This window comes from Eschrichtius robustus, chromosome 19 (assembly GCF_028021215.1).
Source record: "Eschrichtius robustus isolate mEscRob2 chromosome 19, mEscRob2.pri, whole genome shotgun sequence".
Taxonomy (NCBI): domain Eukaryota; kingdom Metazoa; phylum Chordata; class Mammalia; order Artiodactyla; family Eschrichtiidae; genus Eschrichtius; species Eschrichtius robustus.
In genome coordinates, this window is record NC_090842.1 from 27,744,614 (window position 1) to 27,763,167 (window position 18,554).

The 18,554-nt window shown below is 44.1% G+C and overlaps 1 protein-coding gene across 1 annotated transcript in view; it reads right to left on the bottom strand.

The window, feature by feature from the left end:
• The window catches only part of CFAP263 (cilia and flagella associated protein 263), a 33,766-nt gene extending 25,742 nt beyond the window's left edge, over positions 1-8,024 (bottom strand). The window contains exons 1-5 of the mRNA XM_068528060.1: positions 7,842-8,024; positions 5,553-5,679; positions 4,410-4,571; positions 1,655-1,810; positions 605-685 (exon numbers count right to left, since the gene is read on the bottom strand). Of these exons, the coding sequence (XP_068384161.1) occupies positions 605-685; positions 1,655-1,810; positions 4,410-4,571; positions 5,553-5,679; positions 7,842-7,942 (627 nt within the window). The 5' untranslated portion in view covers positions 7,943-8,024. The remainder of the gene's footprint in view (positions 1-604; positions 686-1,654; positions 1,811-4,409; positions 4,572-5,552; positions 5,680-7,841) is intronic.
• Between the last annotated feature and the right edge of the window lie 10,530 nt (positions 8,025-18,554).

Genomic DNA, 18,554 nt, shown 5'->3' on the forward strand with positions numbered 1-18,554 from the left:
ATTCTTAACCACTGCGCCACCAGGGAAGCCCAAGGGGGTCTTTTAAATTCAAGCCAACTCCATCTACAGATTTGCCAGCACAGAAACTGTATTAGTTTCCTGTTGCTGCTGTAACAAATGACCACAAATTCAAGTGTTTAAAACAACATAAATGTATTATCTTACAGCTCATGATGTCAGAAGTCCGAAATGGTTCTTTGGACTAAAATCAAGGTGTTGGCAGGGCTGCATTCCCTCCGGAGGCTCAAGAGGAGAATCTGTTTCCTTGCCCTTTCCAGCTTCTGCAGGTAGCCTGCATCCTTTGTTCATAATCCCTTCCTCTATCTTAAAAGTGCATCACTCTGATCTCTGCTTCCATTACCACATCTTCTCTGACTCTCATTCTCCTGCCTCCCTCTCATCAGGACCCTTGTGATTACATTGGACCCACTCAGATAATCTAAGATAATCTCCCCATCTCAAGATCCTTGACTTAATCACACCTGCACGATCTTTATGCCACGTAAGGTAACAGACTCCAGGAATTAGGATGTGGACATCTTTGGGAAGACGTTGTTCTACCCACCACAGTAACCTTAAAAAAAAGAAAGACAAAGCCACATACCTGCCTCAATTGTAAAAGCATCTTTTTCCTCTGAACTTTGAGAAAGACATTTTTCAAACATAATTTATCCTTCATATTATCCTAAAAAATAAAAGCAAATTTTAATCCATTGCTCTTCTTCTTCCCTGTTGGTTTGAAAAGTTGGCAGGTCTGGCTGCAAAACTAAACCTTGAGCCCTAACATTCAGTCACCTATTTTTAAGTCTTTTATGGCTACTCAAGCTGGTGTTGCTATGGTATTTTGCTCATGACCAAGAAGCAGAGGAAACTGGGTCTGCTCCATACAAATGTTCTATTGATTTTAAATTCAAGATAACTTGGGTATATCTTTAGGTATAGGGGCCTTTACTGACAAAATGATTTATGATTCTTTGGTCTATTATTCTCTTGGTAATTTACATACTTTTTATTACATATAACATGTTACAGTTAGTGACTCTACCTATCTCCAGGATCCAAAGTTTGATATGCTACAAAACCTTTGGAAAAGAAGGAGCATTTTATGTCTCATTCTTACAATAATGGAACTCAAAGAAATTAAGATTTACTTGTCGCATGCCACGTAGTCACCTGACTAGACAGACTCACACCTTTCTCAAGATAACATCAGATCTTGAAACAAACAGCAAAATACAGTAAGTCCCCTACATACGAACGAGTTCCATTCCGAGGCGAGGTCATAAGTCCAATCTGTTTGTAAGTCCAACAAAGTTAGCCTAGGTACCCAACCAACACAATCAGCTGTATAGTACTGTACTGTAGGTTTATAACGCATGTTCACATCTTTGAAAGTTCGCAACTTGAAGGTTCGTATGTAGGGGACTTACATACGGTCTGAGATACTATGAATATTCATCCTGCCTGATTGATTTTAGACTCGATAAACTTGCATTTTGAGACACACATGCTGTGAGGGACACAAAAAATCTGCATATGTGGGCAGCATTTACGGTGGACCAAATGGAGTGGGGCTGCCTCACGTGGGCCACATCTGTGTCATCGTTCTACGAATCTATTTCCCCTTCTAAGCTCTAACCTCCTGCCCACTCACCCTCCGGCGGTTCAAGTCCTCAATGTACTTCATCACTTTCTGAGCGGCCAAAATACTCCCTTTCTTCTTGGATATGGTCTTTAGAATATCTTTTTCAAACTCATGCACTTCTCTCTGAACTTCGGTCCACCGAATTTCAGCTTCCTCAACGATAGCCTGGGGGAGCCAGCACAAAGAGAGAACAGTTTACAAAATTTCTCAAGGATATAGCCGTCTAAGGAAACCTAGACGTATTGGGTGACCTATTTGTGTCCCAATGCATAACGTTTCTTCTTAGTCTTCGAAAGATATCCTTAAGATACAAATTGGACAATACGAATATTATTATTTAAAAGCATGCCTCAAAAAAGTTATAGTCTCGATATAAAGGGGAAGAACAAACAAAAACAGGGCCTTGGGACTTCCCTGCTGGTGCAGTGGTTAAGAATCCGCCTGCCAATGCAGGGGACACGGGTTCGAGCCTTGGCTCGGGAAGATCCCACATGCCGCAGAGCAACTAAGCCCGTGTGCCACAACTACTGAGCCTGCGCTCTAGAGCCCGCAAGCCACAACTACTGAGCCCTCGTGCCACAACTACTGAAGCCCGCACACCTAGAGCCCATGCTCCGCAACAGGAGAAGCCACCGCAATGAGAAGCCCGCGCACCGCAACGAAGAGTAGCCCCCGCTCGCCGCAACCAGAGAAAGCCCGCGAGCAGCAACAAAGACCCAACGCAGCCAAACATAAATAAATTAAGAAAAAAAAAAAAAAAGCGGTCATGAGGGTGGATTTAAAAAACAAAAAACAAAAAGAAACAGGGCCTTGAGTATCTCCAGAAATATGTATTTCCATATCTGAAACATTATTTATTCATTAAAAATTATAACATTAATATCATATCATATATATAAAAAATATCTGGAAGGCTATAGGCCAAAACATTAACCAGAGTCATATCTGGAAAGATGGATTAGTGGGGAGGCAAAGAAGCACTCTGTAATTTTAAAAATGATGCTATAAATGAATCTATGTATTGATATGGAAAGACATTATTAAGTGAAAAGTATAGTTTACAAAATAATATGATACCTTTTTATAAAGAAATTCATACACACATAGAAAATAACATAAACTCTAGGAGAAGAACACAAGAGCCAAATACAAGTCTTAGGTGGTAAGACTGTGGATGTTTTCAAATGTTCCCCTTTTAGCTTACCTGTATGTTTAAATTTTGCTACAACAGAGACTGTCTTTAAATAAGAAAACACAAACACACATACGTTATTTTAAAGAACGAAGTGAGTAGCTGCAGAGCAAATCATCCTTGTTCAGGCTTTTTCACTGGGCACCAAGGAGCAAAAGCAGCTTCCTTCTCCGGCTGGCGTGTGGCCCCAGCCTCCTCCCTCCCCATCATCTTCACAGGCCAGAACATGCATCCGCCTTAAATGCCGCTTCCTATGCATCGCTCTTCTGCTCAGTTATCCTCACTGGGGTCCTGATCTCTAAGACATCAAAGAGAAGCCCCTCTGCTTGGCTTTCAAGGTCTCACAGCCCTACTCGACCTGATTTCCTACCATAGCCCCCAAAGCGCCCTCTTCTCTAATCACACCAGCCTCCTCAAGGTCCTGACTTGTCATGTTCATTCCTACCGCCACTTCCTTGTTCATGTCATTCACCTTACCTAGGGTGCCCTTGTCTTCCTATTCCTTAAACAAATGCCACCATTCTTCAAGGCCACGCCAAGTCCTATGTCCAGCCCCACCTCCTCAACACAGTCTTCTTTGACCACTCTAGCCCACACCGTGATGTTTAATCACACAGTCTAGCATGTCAGGACAAAGCTACCACATCCTGACCTCCTTTAACATGTTAGAATTCAACGATGCATGTTTGGGAAGAGAAAGAAGGAGAGAGGGGAAAGGGCAGGAAGGAGGGAGAGAGGGAGAGAGGGAAAGAAGGATAGGTTTATGCAGTACAGATGATTCTATCAATGGAGACATGAGTCCACTGACCCATCTCTTTCAAGGAAATGAGTGTGATTCTGTGTGTGCCTCCATTTAGAAATGGAAAAATTTAGAAATAGAACAGAAATATCTATTTTTCATACAACATGGCTATCAAATGCAAGCCAACAACTCCATCCCATGGGCAACCAAGTTAACAGCGATGTTTCTTCTCTGGAGGAAAACTGATTGCAGTGGTCTCTAACAAGACATGAACCATGGTCATGGACGCTGCATATGGAGGGTGACAAGGGATTTTTCGCCCAACTCACTGACTTAAACCTCCAGCCCCTTGTATTAGTAAGGAATTATTATAAATTTTTAAGGGCATTTATGGTTATTATGGTTATGGGTTTTTTTTTTAAAGAATCCATATCTTAGAGACATATATTGAAATATTTACAGATAAATGATATGTTTAAGATTCACTTCATAATAGCCCAGTGGCCTATTACGAGAGGGAAGTTGGTAGGGATATGGAGGGAACAAGAGTGGCCATGCATTGATGACTGTTACGTGTGGGTGTTGAATACATAAGGGTTCGCTGTGCTAGCTTCTCTACATTTGTGTATTTTGAAATTTTTCATCTTAAAGAGTTTAAAATTTGATATCTCCTCAAGCAGATGGTAAGTTCCTTAAAGGTAGGTCCTCAATTTATCTTATCCTACTTGTGTTTCTCTCAAAGCACCAACACTTATATGAACATATTACAGGTACTTCTTGCTGAGGCGGAAACGGGGAGCCCAGGGAGGACAGCCTACAGGAAGGTATACCTCGTGATGCTGCAGGTCCCTCTCGGCATTTGCCCTTATGTGCCTTATTTCACTCTTCGTGTCGTCCAGCTCTTTTTGCACAAGCTTGAATTTTTGGTCCACGCTGAGGCCTGTTACACGTTCTAGACTTATGCGGGATTTGGATCTACGCCTGCCTCGTAACTGTAACACAAGAATAACAAAGCCATTGTCGAATAGGAATTGGCAATAAAGCAGCCTAAGGTGGGCATCAAAACGACCACTCAGGCCTGCTAGAAAACGCTCTGAATGACATCCAGAGAGAACCAATTCAACGTGAAAGGATTCTGGATATTAGGCCTGAGGTGATGTTCATTTCACAAGTCAACCTAAGCCACCGTGCCAAATACTTCAAAGGCCTATGCTTGACAATGAACTGAAAATAAATGAGGGAAAGTGTCTTGAGGGTGGGAAAACCGTGAACCTGCTATAGACTAGCACTCAAGTCAGTGTCAGGGAAAGCCTGGAGCTCAGTGCTGCCCAAACTGAACACAGAAGAGAAATTGCATCAGGGGCCACGGTGTTCAGCAAAAACCAAAAAGACAAGAATTTTGGATTTCCTAGGCATTGAAGCCAAGGTCAAAAGCAGGTGGCCCAGGGAATGTGTGGACCTGAAGATGACATTGTTTGGCCCTCAAAAAAATAGACCTATACACAGTTTTAAATTAAAAAGAAATTAATTACCCACATTTGAAAATCAGAGGCTTCTACCAAAATAATCCAGATTTCCAGCTTCTCTTGAAAAATCAGCTGCTCTGGCAATACCAGGTTGTCTGGCTGGCCCTTTTAGATGAGGGAGGAACTCTCCAGTGCCCACACCAGGCCCATCTTCACTCCTGTATGTGGCTGGGCAGGCCTTGTACACGTTTGGGTCCCCAAAATGAAGGGAGTTATTTCAAATTAACTAAGATATTCTGTGAGAGTCAATCCACTGTGAGTTGAACCTGGTTCCCCTCATACTCATTTGAAAGAGAAACCTTGGAGGGGAAGGAAGAATCAAAAGTAGAACAGTGAGAAAGTCATATGCCACTTGGCCAAGAGGGAACACCAAAAATGGATAACAAACACCACTTGCATCTAAAGGGACAAACAGAATAAAAGAATTCTTAGATCTCTCTTGCGTACCTGTGCAATTTCTGCTCCTGATATTTTCATTTCTGATAATCGTGGAGGTCGCTGGTCCCTGGGCTCCAATTTATTGTAATATTTTTCAAACATCTCTGTCTCAGTTTTGAGAGCAGAGTTTCCGTAGCTGCAAGACAGAGGGTGCCTAAGTAAGTTCCACCAATAGGAGTTTAAACCCCAAATAACTAGTATTTAACACTTACTAGCTTTGTATGACCTTCTGCAAGATAATTAACCTCTTGGTGCCTCACTTTCCTCATCTGTAAAATGGGAATAATAACAGCACCTATCATTGAGGGTTGCGATAAGAAATGCAAAGACTTTGGGACAGTGTCTGGCACACAGTAAATGCAATTTAAGTATTCTATATATTTTTTAAATACATCTAAGGAGCCACAAAATTCAGAGCACTGGGATTACAGGCATACCTTAGGGATATTCCAGGTTCAGTTCCAGACCACCTCAACAAAGCAAATATTGCAATAAAGTGAGTCATATAAAGTTTTTGGTTTTCCAGTGCATATAAAGTTATGTTTATATTATACTGTAGTTTACTAAGTGTGCAATAGCATTATGTCTAAAAAAAATACATACCTTACTTTAAAAATAATTTATTGCTAAAAAAATGCTAACCATCATCTGAGCCTTCAGTGAGTCATAATCCTTTTGCAATAGTAACATCAAAAATCACTGATCACACATCACCATAGCAAATATAATAATAATGAAAAAGTTTGAAATATTGCAAGAATTACCAAAATGTGACAGAGACACGAAGTGAGCAAATGCTGTTGGAAAAAGTGGCATCAATAGACTTGCTCAATGCAGGGATGCCACAAACCTTCATTTTGTAAAAAACACAGTATCTGCAAAGTGCAGTAAAGCAAAATGCAATAAAATGAGACATGCCTATATATTTTAAATTGCTACAAGTTTCTTCTTCAAGTATCTTCTAACCCATTTGTGAGTTTCCTTCTGAATTACTACTGAATTCTTGAAATTACACACATCCACAATCTTCAGAGGTTTTTCCTTTGGTTTATATTTCTCAGCTCTTTCATTTCCAGCACGCAGTGGATGAAGTATCCACTAGAAGTCTATTATAAATGGTGGAAAAGCTTTGAATAGATGGTTTTTAAACAACTAGAGATAATAAACCTAGCTTATTCTGTATATGCCAAGACTATGACCCTTTTAACTTATATAACATACATGTATGTTCTATATGAGTGTGTATAATACACACATATGTATGTAAATGTATATATGAGAGAGAACAGCTCTGATATTTGCATACATTATTGAGCTGAATATCTGTTTATTGAGCTGAAAATCCTGTTTGGCTGAATTTTAAGATTAGTGGGAAAGGCTCAACAGAAAAGCCCAATATATCAAAGCATCTTTCTTTTTCAGCATATGTCATGTTCCCAGCTTAGGCTGGGGAGTTACACCTGAGTCTTAATCTTAGCACTACCACTGACTAGCTGTGTGACTGTAGGAAAGTGACTTAACTTTTGGGTCTGTTTCCTCACCAACTTTCTAGGGTTATGTGCCATTCTATAAGGTCATATATGCAAAATACTTGGCACATAATAAGCACTCAAAAGATTGTAGCTATTTTAGCAATAATACCTCAATTCTGACCTAAACTATTTAAAAATATATTGAAGTAACACCTATTCAGCTGCCAGGCCAGGATATTCTGTATGAGACCAGTAAGTTGTACAATTAACCTCAACTACATCATGGAATCTTGACATCCAATTTACTTGCTATAGTAGATATTAAAACAGACTGCTAAAAATACAGAATATTGAGCTAGTCCTTCTTTGCTGTCCACCTCCATGCTTATACTCAGGTTCAGATATAAGCTGCTTCATACTAAAAACATCTCAATAGCCTCCTTTCTATCTGCTGCCACATTAATTTTAGCATAGAATCTTAGCATTGGAAAGGGGCTTAGAGGTCACCTGGTCCAAGCTGCCGCCGCACAGTAGAGGAGCGGCTAAGCACACAGTGTGGCACCAGACAGACCCACCAGGCTGAAGCTCTGGCTTCACCAATTACCCTCTGGGCTTCGCACCACCTTCTTTTTTTGGCTCCATCAGTGGCTTGTTAGCGCCATGGCAGTGGAAACACGGGAATAAAGAGCAAAGGTAAGCGCCTTCCCCACTTTGGGGGTCTCAGTTTCCTCAGTGTTCAAGGCGGACTTGGAGCATTCCGTGCTGGACCAAGCTCCGAGCCCACACGCTGAGGAGGGACCGCCCCCAGAAGCCGGCAGGCTGGTACCTGAGCTCTTCCACCAGCCCACACAGCTGGATAACAGGCAGCTCGCTCTCATCCTGGGCTTGCGCCTCGCTGGCAGAAGTCTCAGAGTCCTCGTCCGTCATCACTGCCGAAGCTACCCTTGTCAAAGCCCCTTGTCAATGCCTAGTGTGGCCGAGAGCGCCGTGGGGCTAGCGGCCACGCGTCACTCTGACTGCGACCTAGCAGTGCGTTGCCACGGCGACCTGACGCGTGCGTGGAGGGGCGGGGCTTCGGAGGCCCCGCCCAGCGCTCCCGCCCAGCGCCGCGCTGACCAGAACGAGTTTACTGGCCTTGGCTACACGCGTAAGTGCATTCACCGTTCACTTTTTCAACAATAATTCTTAAAATGATGATAATAACAGCTACTGTTTGCTCAGCACTTACTATGCCCTTGGCACCGTGTTAAGCATGGTTTATGAAAATCCTTGCAGCAACCTTGTAATAGTATCTATTCTTCTCTTTTTCCAAACTGGGAAACTAAGACCCAGAAAGTTCATTCGATTTGTCAGAGTGTCTTGCTTCTTGCACCTCACTGTGAGGCCTCTACTCTGTTCGACACCTGGCACTTCATACATACTCACTGCAGTTTCTCTCGGATACTAATAACCTGTATTCCTGGAAGGAAAAAACTTGGCTGATTATTAAATGGGTATAAATTAAAGAGACATTTCTAAATAGTGATAATGTATTATGTCCTGAGTATCCTGGGGTACTGTATGGAGCAGACCATTTCCGGCCCTCAAGGGGCTTCTAGTTAAATGAGGAGATAGCCCCTAAACCAGCTGTTGCAACCTGGAGTGATGATGGTGGCAAGCGTTGTGCCTCACAGCGTTTTATAGTCATCAACTCATTTCATTCTCAAAACAGTCTCATGAAATTGGTACTATTGTCTTCCTCTTACAGATCAGGGAACTGAGGAATATAGTAGCTTAGATGAGTGGCCACCCAGGAATGGAGTCACCCTCCAGCTAAACTCAAGTCCGTGCTGTTGACTCCTACACCCATGTGCCTCCAGACAAGGATCTGCCAGGCAGCAGGGTTGCTGTCTGTCTGCTCCCAACAGGATGGAAGAGGACAGAGGGCAGGATGGGCAGACTTCTTTGAGGGAGGGTGGGCCTGGATGCGGTTAGAAAGCAAGCTGTGATAAAATGCTTAGAATGAGGGTCAGCCACTCCCTGACCCCCACCACCCCGCAAGAGACGTGTGTTAGCATCAACACATAGTCACTAAAGTCCAAAGAAGGACTTTTGTTTTGCTGCTTAGGATGCACAATTTTAGGGCCAGAGTGGACTTACTAGAGAGGATAGCAGAGAGACTGAGCCCTGCCACCAGCTTCTTGGGATGGGCTCAGGGAACAATGCTTAATATGCTCATATACCATGTGGTACAAATGGGTGCCAGCCCCAAGAGGGCTCAAAGCAAGAAAGGGCTCTGCAGCAGGTCCAGCTATGGTGCCAATAGCCCTGTCAGTTGGGCTATGTGATACAGCAGGCCTTATGGTGTTAGAGGTATTAGTGGTGGGAAAAGCGTGAAGCTTAAAGCAAGATCCAGTGGGAGAATAACAGTGCAGGACCTGGGATTTTGGAGCAAGACCGACCATGCAGTCCACGGCAGGAATTTTCACACCTTCTGAGAAACAGCTCCTGGCCTGTTACTAGACCCTGGTAGAGACAGAATACTTGACTATGTATCCAGTCCTGCCCACCATGAGCTGGGTTCTGTTGGAACCACCAATCATAAATTTGGACGGGCCCAGGGAGGTAGTGCCAGGTATCTAAAAGAAGTGGGGGAAAGGGTGCCTTAGAGGTGGGAGAGCGAGGAGCACAGAGTGTTTTAGTGGCCCAGAGTTCCAGCCCTGACTTGGCTACTGGCCGCTTGACTTGGATAAGTCACTCAATGCTTTTGCCCCTCCATTTCTACCTCTGTGAAATGAGGATGACACATTTTAAGTGACTGCCCTGTGCATCTTGCAAGCTTCCTCTCGGGCTCAAGTGGGATGGAGTAAGAGAAAGAAGGAGTTTGGAAAGTAGGATGCCAAGATGGGAAACCCAGCACCTCCTCCATCTTTAAGAGCCACTGCCCGGGTTTCCCATCAGTCCATAGTAGATTTTGATGAGAAAAACTGACTCAGCTTGCAAATGGTAAATAATAATGATAATGATCATTGCCATTGTTATTTCTTAATATATTTATTACCCATTAGGTAATATTAGTATTGCTTAATAAAAACACAACAATTACTCTCTCAGTTACTGTTTATTGAGCGTTCGCTAAGGGCTGGACGCCGTGCTAAGCACGTTCGACATATTCCCTCATTGCCTCAGCATGACCCCGTGCCCCCTGTAGTGGAAGCGAGGAGCCCTAAACACTGGACCACCAGGGAATTCCCAAGAGAAGGGAAATTAAATAAAGCAGCTATCACGATTATAAAGCAACAAGAGAATGCTTTGAAAAATGAAAAAAATGAAAACTAGCCACTGGACCACCAAGGAAGTCCCCCAAGTACCTTTTTAACTCCCATTTTACTCATGCGGAGACTGAGGTTCAGAGATGTTTAGCAACTTTCCCAAGGTCACGTAGCTCTTCTGGGTGGGGCTGAAATTTAAACCCAGGTTCATCCCACTTTGCTCAGTCCTCTCATCATTTTTGCCCCATTAGAGCAGTGGTTCTCAACAAGGGGTAGAGAGGGGACTATTTTGCTCCCTCAACCAGGAGACATTCTGCAATGTCTGGAGACATTTTTGTTTGTTATAACTGAGAAGGGTACTCTTGACTTCTAGAGGGTAGAAGCCAGAGACAGTGCTTGTATGCAATATTAGTTTCCCAAGGCTGCCATAACAAAACACCACAAACAAATGGCTTAAGACAACAGAAATTTGTTGTCTCACAATTTTGGAGGCTAGAAGTCAAAAATCAAGGTGCTGGCAAGGCTACACTCCCTCCGAAGGCTCTAGGGAAGAATTCTTCCCATCTTCTGATGGCTCCCAGCAATCCTTAGCATTCCTTGCCCTGTAGCTCTATCACGCCAATCTCCTTCTCCATCTTCACATGGCCTTCTTCCCTGGGTCTTGTGTGGCCTGTCCTCTTTCTATAAGGACACTAGTCATTAGATTCAGGGTCAACCCTAAATCCAAGATGATTTCATCTCAAGATCCTTAACTATTTACATCTGCAAAGATCCTTATTTCAAACAAGGTCACCTTCTGAGGTTCCAGATGGACATGAATTTTCAGGGATGCTTTTCAACCCACTACATTGTTAAACACCCTTCAAAGCACAGGACAATTTCCCACAACAAATATTTATATCAAAATATCAATAGTGGTGAGGTTGGGAAACCCTGCTTCAGAGGGAGGCGTTTCTTCTCTGGGAAGCGAGGAGAATGTGTCTCTGCTAATCCAGACAGCTACAAATAAAAAGGGTCTCAGAGCGGCTTAAAGTCCAGAGGCCACCCTCACCTTCCATTTTTCTGGGACCACTTCTTCTGACAGCCTCCAGTATCTCCATGTGGATGCTGCCCCCTGCCTGGCATTTTTGTAGCACTCTGCATTTTGACTTAAGAATCACATGATCAGATCCACCCAAAGTATAAGCTTCAACCATAAATGAAAAGTGTCTGACCTCTCCTTCCCCAAAAAGAAAGATGCTCAAAAAGCAAACAAAGGAACTCGGGCTCACAGGCAAGCGATATTTGCACGTTATGGGAAAGGGACCAGCCCTTCAAGGTGGACCATCATCCGATGACTGCCAGAGCACTTTCCTCCATTCTTTCAACAAATATTTGTCAGGCACCTACTATGAGCTTGGCCCTGGGGATGCAACAGCAAGCAGCAAGGCTGGTGTGTCTGATCACGTGGAGCTGCCAGTCTGATGTAAACAATTACAGTCCAGTGGGGGAGTGCTATAACAGGGAAGTACAAGGTGCCCAGGTTGCAAGGGGTCATGGAACGCTTCCTGGAACAAGTGAGGCCTAATCTGAGATTTGAAGACTGAGTAGGATTCAAATCCAGGTGAGTCAGACTCATAAGTCCAAACTCAAGCACAACTTTAGCCCCTAAGTGAAGACCAAAAGAAGAGTAGTTTTGGGAGAATCGAAAGCTTGTGCAAAGGCCCGAAGAGGAGAGCGAGCACCTTTGGGGAATTGAAGGATGGTCATCTGTGCTTCACCCCTTTAGAAGAAAGCAGGGAAGATCGTTACTAACATCCACCTTCTGGTTTTCCTGCAGAAAATCAGAATCAGAGGTGTGCAGTTAAGGGCTAGGAGCCATAGTCAACATCATCACTTGTGTCTCCTGCTTCCTCTGGATAATAGAGGAGCAAAGGGGTTAAGATCCTGGGCTCTGGGGCCAACACAACCTGAGTTTCAATCTTGCCCCAACCAGTTACTAGTTGTGTGGCTTGGAGCCGGTCAGCTCACTGAGCCTCGTTCCTCATAACCATAGTGCTACCCCCTAGAGGTGTGTGTGTGTGTGTGCGCGTGCGCAACTGATGGGGCCATGAGACCACTCCTGTAAGAGCTTAGCACGTGGCTTGGCACCCAAAAAGACCCCAGGCCTCGGGGCTTGTTTCTTTCTCATCTTTGACTGTGAACCCAGGCCCAGCATCCTCCTGCATCGGTTTCCAGGGAAGCTCTCTGGACTGAGATGAGGGATGCAGGATGTGGGATAAGTAAACAGGCCCTCTCTTAGGGTATTTTTTTTTTTTAAGGTAAACATAATTAAAGAATAACATAGAAAAATGTGTGTAAATCATAAATGTATAGCTTAACAAAATTTCGAAGACTGAGTACACTCATGTAACCAGCACATGGCTGAAGAAACAGAACATTACCCAGAAGCCCCCTCCCAAATACTCCTTTACTGTCACCATCACCACCAAGGGTGACCACGACTCTGGCTTCTGAAGCAGACATTAGTATTGCTTGTTTTTCTATTTATACAAATGGAATCATGCAGCACATACTCCTTTGTGTCTGGCTTCCTTCCCTTGCCATCCTGTTGACAAGTCATCCACATTGATGTGGGTGGTTATAGATCATTCATTACCGTGGCTGTACAGTATTCCATTGTGTTTATCCATTTCACTGTTGATGAGCTTTTGGGGAGTTTCCAGTATGAGGCTATTGTAATAAGCAACACTACCAACATTCCAGTAAATGTCTTCTGGTGAACATATGTACACACTTATGTTAGGTACGCGCTTAGGAGTGCAATTGCTAGGTCATAGTGTGTTCAACATTAGTAAATATTACCAGTTTTCCAGAGTGATTATACCAGGTGTTCACTTTTTAAAACAATCAGTGACATAGGGCACTGTGCCTTCCTGCCCCAATGGTCAATCATTTGTTCACACATGTTTATGAAGCCTGGGTCTGTGCCAGGCACTGGATGAGCTATTGGAATGCCAAGGTGGAAAGGCCATGGGCTAGTCTTAGCCCCTGTGCCCTGAGATCTATTCCTTCCCCTTCTTCATCCGTGTGGGGAGGGGGGCGGTAGGGGGGTGGCAATGAGCCTTTCAGGCTGCACCCCCCAGGCTCCTGGGTCAGCTGGAGGGCACTGGCTGGAGCCCAGGGGGCAGGTGAAAGGAAGAAGCTTGTGGCACCGGGGGAGGGCATGGGGGTGGGAGGATGGAGTTCTCCTCTCTCTCTGCCTTGGGCAACACCTCTGGTTGTGGCCACATCTTTTCCACAGCTCCCAGAGGACAGGCCAGTCATGGTTACAGCTTATGCAGGTGACCCTGGCCCTGGGCTCCAGTGACATCATCTGCCCCCTTGCCCCTCCAGCTGAGGGGTGGCAGTAACTTTCTCAATGGCTCTTTGGCTTCCCCACTCTTCTACCACATGTGTATCTAATTCTCTGCAATCAGGCCCTCTTCAGATGCTTGGAGTGGTTTCTCTTTTTCTGATTGGATCCTGACTGATCCTGACAGGGACCTCCAGGGCCAGTGGGGAGATCTCCAGGCAAAAGGACAAGTCTCATTCACCCAGACCTGTACTGACGGTGACAGATGAGACCTCTTGTGGGTTGGGGGGTTCTGTTAGACATATGCTAACTTGCCTGGGGAGTCACCACGAGGACTACTGCCAAATAAAGGCAGTTGCTTCTCCCAGACCAAGTAGCGATGTTGGGAGGCCTATCTCAGTGTCCTGCTGGCCGAGCCCACTCCCTCCAAGGCATCCGTCTGTCTGGTTCTCTGGAGCAGAGATCCGCAGGTTGGTCCTCAATGTGAGTTGCCTGCAGTGGCTGTTTATCTTTGTGGAGAGTAGCCCGGAGTGGAGAATAGCATCTTTGGTGATCTCAGTGCCTCATGCACAGTAGGTAATAATAACAATTCACACCTGAGCATTTACTGTGTGTAGGAACTGTTCTGAGCACTTGACGTGTCTTAACTCGATAAACGTGTTACTATGATCCCATTTTACAGATGAGGAAACTGAGGAGTGGGGAGCTAAAGTAGCTGGTACTCAATTGATGTTTGTTGATGACAATAGCATCAATAATTTGTGTATCAGAGTGCTTAAAAACACTGGCTTTGGAATTCAAAATACAGTGCTTTGAATCTGGATCCTGCCCCTTGCTAGTGTGTGACCTTCCTCAGTTTCCTTCTCTGTAAACTGAAGGTAATGATGCCCACCTGGCCAGGGTCCTGAGAGGATTAAATAATGGGTGAATATCAGTGGTAGTAGAACTTGCAAAATTTACATGTATATATAAAATGTAAAATTGTACTTTACTGCATGTATACTACATCTCAATTTTTTTGATCATGTACTTCTTTATTTATGATTAGTAATGGCCTGAAAATAAATTATAACCTTCAGATTTAACAAACCAACAATTATTTTATTTAATAAAATAATATTTTTGATGAATTTGCCTATGTTATCCCAGACACTAGCCTCAAATCATGTTACCCATTTGGGGATCACATTAAGAATCCCACTCTATGAGGTATATTTTTAACACTGCACTATTTTTAATTTTTAATTTTGAAATTATTTCAGTTGCAAAATATAATAAAAAATTTTCATACAACTTTTACCCAGAGTTTCCACATTCCCCAAATATTAACTTTTTACTACATTTTCTTTACCATTCTCCCTCTCTCTCTTCATATATATATATATGACAAAGTAGATGTTCATCTATATTTTCCTTACCCAAACATTTCTTTTTCTTGAAACATTTGAGAGTGGTTGCAGACCTGATGTGCCCCTTCATCCCTAAATATTTCAGTGTGTGTTTCCTAAAAGCAAGGACATTATCTTATAAGATAATGTTAATCAAGACATTAACATTGATTTCATATTGTTATCTAATATATAGATCTTATTTAAATTTTGTCAATTTTCTCACTAATGTTTTATTTATTTATTTATTTATGTTTGGCTGCGTTGGGTCTTCGTTGCTGTGCGCAGGCTTTCTCTAGTTGCGGCGAGCGGGGGCTACTCGTCGATGCGGTGCGAGGGCTTCTCATTGCAGTGGCTTCTCTTGTTGCAGAGCACGGGCTCTACGTGCACGGGCTTCAGTAGTTGTAGCACTCAGGCTCAGTAGTTGTGGCTCACGGGCCTAGTTGCTCCGCGGCATGTGGGATCTTCCTGGACCAGGGCTCGAACCCGTGTCCCCTGCATTGGCAGGCAGATTCTTAACCCCTGCGCCACCAGGTAATTTATTTTTTAGTAAAATAAATACATGAATTCTTCTGGTCCAGAACTGCATTTAGTGGTAATGTGCCTTCAGTTTCCTTTGATCTGGAACAGTTCCTTAGTGTTTGTGTTTAGGACCTCGACATTTGTAAAAGAGTCAAGGCCAGTTGTTTTGAACTGCGCTCCTCAATTTGGGCTTGTCTGCTGTTTCCCCATGATTAGATTCAGGTTCTATATCTTGGGCAGGAAAACCACAGAAATGATATGTCATTCTCAGTGCAATGTGTCCGGAGGCGTTTGATATCATGTGATTTTAACTTTGATCACTTGGTTAAGGTGGTGCCTGCCAGGTTTCTCTGCTGTAAGGTTACTGGTTTTCTCTTTGCCCTTTATAAGTATCTTGTGGAGAGATACTTTAAGTCTGTAAATATTCAGTTTCTCATCATACTCTCACCCACCATCACTGGTGATTCTTGCTTGAATAAATTATTATGGTGACAGCTGCCAAATGGTGATTTTTCTAATTTCAGGATTCCTTTTACGTTTATTAGTCGATATTCTACTTTGTTTATATCTGTATGGACTCATGAATTCTTAGTTTATTCTATGATTTGTAATCCCTTACTATCATTATTTAATTTAATGCTCAAATTATCCCAAATTTGGCCAGTGGGAGCCCCTTCAAGCTGGTTCCTTCATCCTTTTGACATGTCCCCACCATTTTCTGTGTGTGCTTGCTTAGTTTCTGGAAAACTAGATGTTCATCTACATTTCCCTTACCCAAATCTAGAATTAGCCATTTCTCCAAACAGCCCTAGTTTCCTTTAGAAGAGAATTTATCCTTCAGTTTTTCAAAGGAGGAAGGAGAAGAACAAGGAAAAGGAGGAGGAGGGGAAATGCCCAAAAAGTGGGGGATAGGGGCTTGCACATATTGTAGTATGTGTTTAAGTGTTTACATTTAACAAATCAATAGATTTTCAAAAAAAGATATGATACAAATATAATTGTACTCCACATAAGATGGTTACACCAAAAGTCTACATTTGAGGCCCTTCCTGAATATGGGTCCAAATCTGCTCCCCAGCGCACTCCCTCATAGCCCTCTACTGTGGTGCTAAAATGAGAAGGAAAAGGGAATTCCACAGTGCGATGATGAATCTCAGAGAGCTCAGCTCTGGCTTCTCTGAACCCTGACCTTGACCCCCACCCTCAGAGCAGCTTTGCTAATATCTGTTTATATCTTGATTTTACTCAGTTTTTTTTTTTTTTAAAGATAGTAGTCATCTTTTCTTTTTAAAATTTATTTATTTATTTATTTATTTTTGGCTGTGTTGGGTCTTCGTTTCTGTGCGAGGGCTTCCTCTAGTTGCGGCAAGCGGGGGCCACTCTTCATCGCGGTGTGCGGGCCTCTCACTATCGCGGCCTCTCGTTGCGGAGCACAGGCTCCAGACGTGCAGGCTCAGTAGTTGTGGCTCACGGGCCCAGTTGCTCCACGGCATGTGGGATCCTCCCAGACCAGGGCTCGAACCCGTGTCCCCTGCATTGGCAGGCAGATTCTCAACCACTGCGCCACCAGGGAAGCCCCTACTCAGTTTTATTTGAGGAAGTTTTAGGAAAGTGGAGGGGGGAAGGTGGTTAAGAAGAGCCAGAAGAGCCAGACTGGTCCAGTGGTTAGGACTCTGTGCTCCCAATGCAGGGGGCATGGGTTCGAGATGTGATCAGGGAACTAAGATCCTGGATGCCGCACCAGCACAGCCAAAAAAAAAAAGAAAGAAAAAAAGAGCCAGACTACCTGATTTCAAATCCTGGCTCTGTAAGTGACTTGATAGCTCTATGCCTCAGTTTCCTCATCTGTAAAATGGGCATGTACCACCCCCAGAAGATTTTGGAGAGGGTGGCACCATTTGATGTATGTCAAGCACAGGGAGATGCAGCTGGCAGATGACAGTATTATTACACATGATTTTGGTGGTTGTCATGACTTCACACAGAGACTTCTGCCTTTAGAGACACCTTCCCATTTTTATACTCCCTGCCCTCAAGGATTGGTGCTCACAAACTATCCCTCATGGCCCAGGACTGGAAGATCTCCACTCTGACCTGTCTTCATCCCTGGACACCTGCAGGCAGCTGTGCATCAGTCAGGACCCTTTCCGGTGCAAGTGGCAGAATCCCAGCTCCTACCAGGTTACACTAAACAAAATCCATTGGCTCTGAGGGTGTCTCCTCAACCTTCAGGCGTGGCTGGATCCAGGGACACAATTATGCCATCAGGATACCAACCCCCTCCATCTCTTCTGGCCTCACTTTTTCTCTATGTTGGCTTTACTCTGAAGCTTCACTCTTCTTATGTGCAGCAAGATGATCAGTGGCATCAGGTTCACATCCTACCAGCTGAGCAATCCCAGCAGAGAGAGAGAGAGCCTTTACCCAGTAGCTCCATCTAAGGTAGTCAGGCTGATGGCTATTGATCTGCTTGCATCACATGCTGTGCTAGATCTTTTCTATTTGCCCCTCCATAGCTACTCCCCACCCTTTCCATCCCCCTCTGTGCCTTGGGGGGCTGACCCATGTAGCCTATAGAATCAGGCTCCCCTGCCTTCTGGGTTTGGGTTGGGCTCAGCAAATCGAAGGCACAAGCAGGAGACTGGAGGGCACGGAGAGGGTACAGTCAGGGTGTGTATTTTCCAGCTCCTTCCCTTCCAGGTCAGCATGGACTGTCTGTGTGTCTCCACTGAAGGTCCCAGCTCCTGCCAGGGTGCCTTCTTCATAGGACCACCAGGAGCACCACTCCTCCTGGGCCCAGTAATCACTCCCTCTCCTTGCCCCTCAAGCTAGGGGAGATGACGGCTCCCTGCCGATGCAGGTCCGGCACTAGGTCTTGTTGGTTTCCCTATATCCTGACTTCACCTTTATAAAGAGAACTTTGATTACACTCTCCTCAGTGACCCAGTTGAAAGTGTCACCTGTGTTCTGCTGATGCACACGTGAAGTCTGTCCTAGTCAACCATAAAAGAAGGGACAGACAGTGTAACAAACACGTGTCATAA